The sequence below is a fragment of the Musca domestica genome, unplaced genomic scaffold, assembly GCF_030504385.1.
Source record: "Musca domestica strain aabys unplaced genomic scaffold, Musca_domestica.polishedcontigs.V.1.1 36, whole genome shotgun sequence".
Taxonomy (NCBI): Eukaryota; Metazoa; Arthropoda; class Insecta; order Diptera; family Muscidae; genus Musca; species Musca domestica.
This window is the reverse complement of record NW_026712318.1, coordinates 7,040,041-7,043,650: the sequence shown is the minus strand read 5'-3', so window position 1 is coordinate 7,043,650 and position 3,610 is coordinate 7,040,041. Positions and strand designations below refer to the sequence as shown.

The 3,610-nt window shown below is 30.0% G+C and overlaps 1 protein-coding gene across 1 annotated transcript; it reads right to left on the bottom strand.

Annotated features, from left to right (window-relative positions):
* Positions 1-407: 407 nt before the first annotated feature.
* LOC109612850 (odorant receptor 67d-like) lies at positions 408-1,843 on the bottom strand. Its single transcript, XM_059126013.1, has 2 exons — positions 1,648-1,843; positions 408-668 (listed from the first exon to the last, which is right to left on the bottom strand). The coding sequence occupies exons 1-2, from the start codon at positions 1,753-1,755 to the stop codon at positions 447-449; spliced, it is 330 nt and encodes a 109-aa protein (XP_058981996.1). The 5' UTR covers positions 1,756-1,843; the 3' UTR covers positions 408-446.
* Positions 1,844-3,610: the final 1,767 nt, after the last annotated feature.

Below are 3,610 nucleotides of genomic sequence, written 5' to 3'. Positions count from 1 at the left end.
CTATCCGATTTCAAGTTAATTGCGCACCAAATGAATAATACAAGCCCGAATTAAAAGGAGGCAAATTCCTCGAGAAATTTAGTAGAAATCGATTCAGAGAAGAAAATTCGTCCCATATCTAAGTTCCTTTGGAGTTTTATTTATTTTTTATTTGTTATGTGAAGCTCTACTAAATATGCAAAGTGTTGTAGGGTATCATAAAGTCGGCCAGCCCGACTTTAAAACTTTCTTTACTGGTTTTCTTGTAATTTAGGAGAATGAACAATAACAAACAAAATTAAGTTTGTTAAATTTTTTAACATTGCTTAAAATAAAATAAATTAATATATTGAATATAAATATTAAATCGTATGGCATTAAATAATATTTCATATAACATACACAAAAAACGAAAGGTGCATTTCAATTGCCTCTTGGCGTTATTTCCAAGAAGAGTGACTATATATTTAATCCTCCTTGTCCAAAAATCTTATCAACATCATTGCAATCGAATATATCGTTTTGGTTACTCTTAAACCGGTGTTCATGGACAGGGGTAGCACCGATCCAATTGTTAAGCCACTAGTATTTTGACACAATATCAACATAATCAGTAACGATTTTCGATCTGATGCGGTGAGTTTATACCAAAGTATATCTTCGTAGCAGGCTTCGATGAAACCATCATTCTACAATAAAATAAAAATAACATTTGAATAAGGCAAAATAAATAATTAAAATAAAATTGACAGCGAGATACCATAGAGTGAACTCCACTTGAAGTCTGTTATTTACACTTAATTTGGCTTTGGATTTTTTTTTTATATTCTCTATTAAAGATCCGATATTAGAAAAAATAAATTTTGCTCAAAAAGTGCAAATCAACCCGTAAAAATCCTTAAAACTGGAAATCAATGCAGATCAGAATTAGTTGTCTTACAGAATCTGGAATATATTACTCTTAAACGAAATCTTAGTAAAATTTGCAGCAAAATGATGAGAGGCCGCACGAATATGGCTTTCTCCTTCCTCGTTTTACTACGTAAATTTTTCCATTATTATTATTATTATTATTATTATTATTATTATTATTATTGTTATTATTATTATTATTATTATTATTATTATTATTATTATTATTATTATTATTATTATTATTATTATTATTATTATTATTATTATTATTATTATTATTATTATTATTATTATTATTATTATTATTATTATTATTATTATTATTATTATTATTATTATTATTATTATTATTATTATTATTATTATTATTATTATATTATTATTATTATTATTATTTATTTATTATTATTATTTATTATTATTATTATTATTATTATTATTATTATTATTATTATTATTATTATTATTATAATTATTATTATATGGCTTATGACAAGAGTTGCCTATGCAGAGGCACGTTTTCGTATAGACCCCTCTAAAACGACTATATTCGGTATTTTTAAGATTTTAACAGAATTTTTAACGGATTTTATTTTTTTGAAAATTGCCAAATTTGTTCCAAATGGTGGAGGGTATTCAAAGTTCAGTCCGGCCGGACTTACAGCTGTTTTACTTGTTTAATATAAAACTTCCAAAATAGAAATATAAATATCATACCTCGTATAGAGTGATTTTCATAAAACTTGTACTTACTGCTATATTAACCATTGTTCCAACGCCACAGTACACATACATCATAACAAAACAGTACAGCAAGTAGATGTATCCACCAGGCCAAGTTCCCAAAAAGATACAAAACATCGAGCAGACTATGCCAACAGAATAGGTGCTGATCTGGACCAAAATTACCCAATAATAAGTCTCTTGGGTAGTTTTGAGAAACCTTAAAAATAAATGTGTAATAATAGCTCATCTATACATACAGCGGAGTAGAATGATGAAAATTCAAGAATATATATATATATTAGAGTTTCCAGACGGACTCTCCCCGAATTCGAAAGAAAATTGCATGAAAATCAAAAATTTTCCGTTTGATATATTTATACCCTACACCACAAGGTGGTCAGAGTATTATGTCTTTGTGCATTTGTTTGTAACAAGCGAAAGGAAACGAGATAGACCCATTGTCTTGATGATCTGCATAGAATCGCATTCTGAGTCGATTTATGCATGTCCGTCCGTCCATCCGTCCGTCTGTCCGTCTGTCCATGTATTTTTGTAAACATATTACAGTTCGCATTTATTGCACGATCCAGATGAAATTTTGCACAAATCATTTGTTTGGCCCAGGGACAAACCCTATTGAAATTCGAGATAATCGGTCAAAATTTAGATATAGCTTCCATATATATCTTCGTCCGATTTGTCTTTTATTGTGCACTAAACGTGTAATATAAGTCCGAATAGTATGGAATTTTGCACATACAACCAAATTAGGCCTGAAAATAAGTGTGCCAAATTTGATCAAATCGGTTCAGATATAGCTATAGCTCCCATATATATTGTTCATCCAATTTGTTATTTTTGTCCTCCGCAGCGGTAATATGCACTCTGTAACAACAATATTTGGGGAAATATAACAAATACAGCTCAGAAATACATATGTTAAATTTTATCGAGATCGGTTCAGATTTGGATATAGCTCCCATATATAACTTCGTCCGATTTACTTTTTATTGTGCACTAAACGTCTAATATTTGTCCAAATGGGATGGCATTTGGTACTTACGACCGAATTGAGTCTAGAAGCTAGTATGTCAAATTTGGTGAGGATTGGATCTGATATAGCTATAGCTCCCATATATACTGTTCTTCCGATATGTTATATTTGTTACGCACAGCCGTAATATGCACTCTGTAACAACGATATTCAGGGAAATATATCAAATACAGCTCAGAAATATCTTTGCCAAATTTTATCGAGATCGGTTCCGATTTGGATATAGCTCCCATATATATTTTTATCCGATTTCAAATTAATTGTACACCAAATGGGCAATACAAGTCCGAATTTAAAAGATACAAATGCTTCAGCATATTTAGTTCTTTGAACTTTAAATTATAATCATAGCGTGTATGATTGAATTCTCCCATAAAAACTTTTAATTGTTATGCGCAGCTCTACTAAATTAGCAAAGTGGTGTAGGGTATCATAAAGTCGGCACCGCCCGACTTTAAGACTTTCTTTACTGGTTTTTTCATATTTTTACGAGATTCGCTAGAAATACCGAAAATGATATAAATAGATATACCAACGCGAATTCGAACTACACATTATCTAAAAAGCACTTCAATTGTGAATCCATTGAACGGATTGAGCTAAAATCTTAGAATTCGGTATAAGAGTTTGGAAAGTAGGCTTGATATAAGAACTGTACAAATGGTACAATTTGGTTTTTGCTTGAAATGGTAATGGGTTGATATTGGGGGCACTTCTGTTAGGTAGAGTTAAAATAAAGAGGTGGTTTTGGAAATGCATAGTACAAATGTACGAAAAATACTTAATGGTTCTAAATTTGGTATAATTATAGTACGCATTTCCGAAACCACCTCCATATGTTCAGACTATACATGAAAAGCCATCAAAATACCAAATTTCAGATTTCGAGCAATATCTCTTTACTCAATACCAAATATAATATTTTTCGTGTACTTA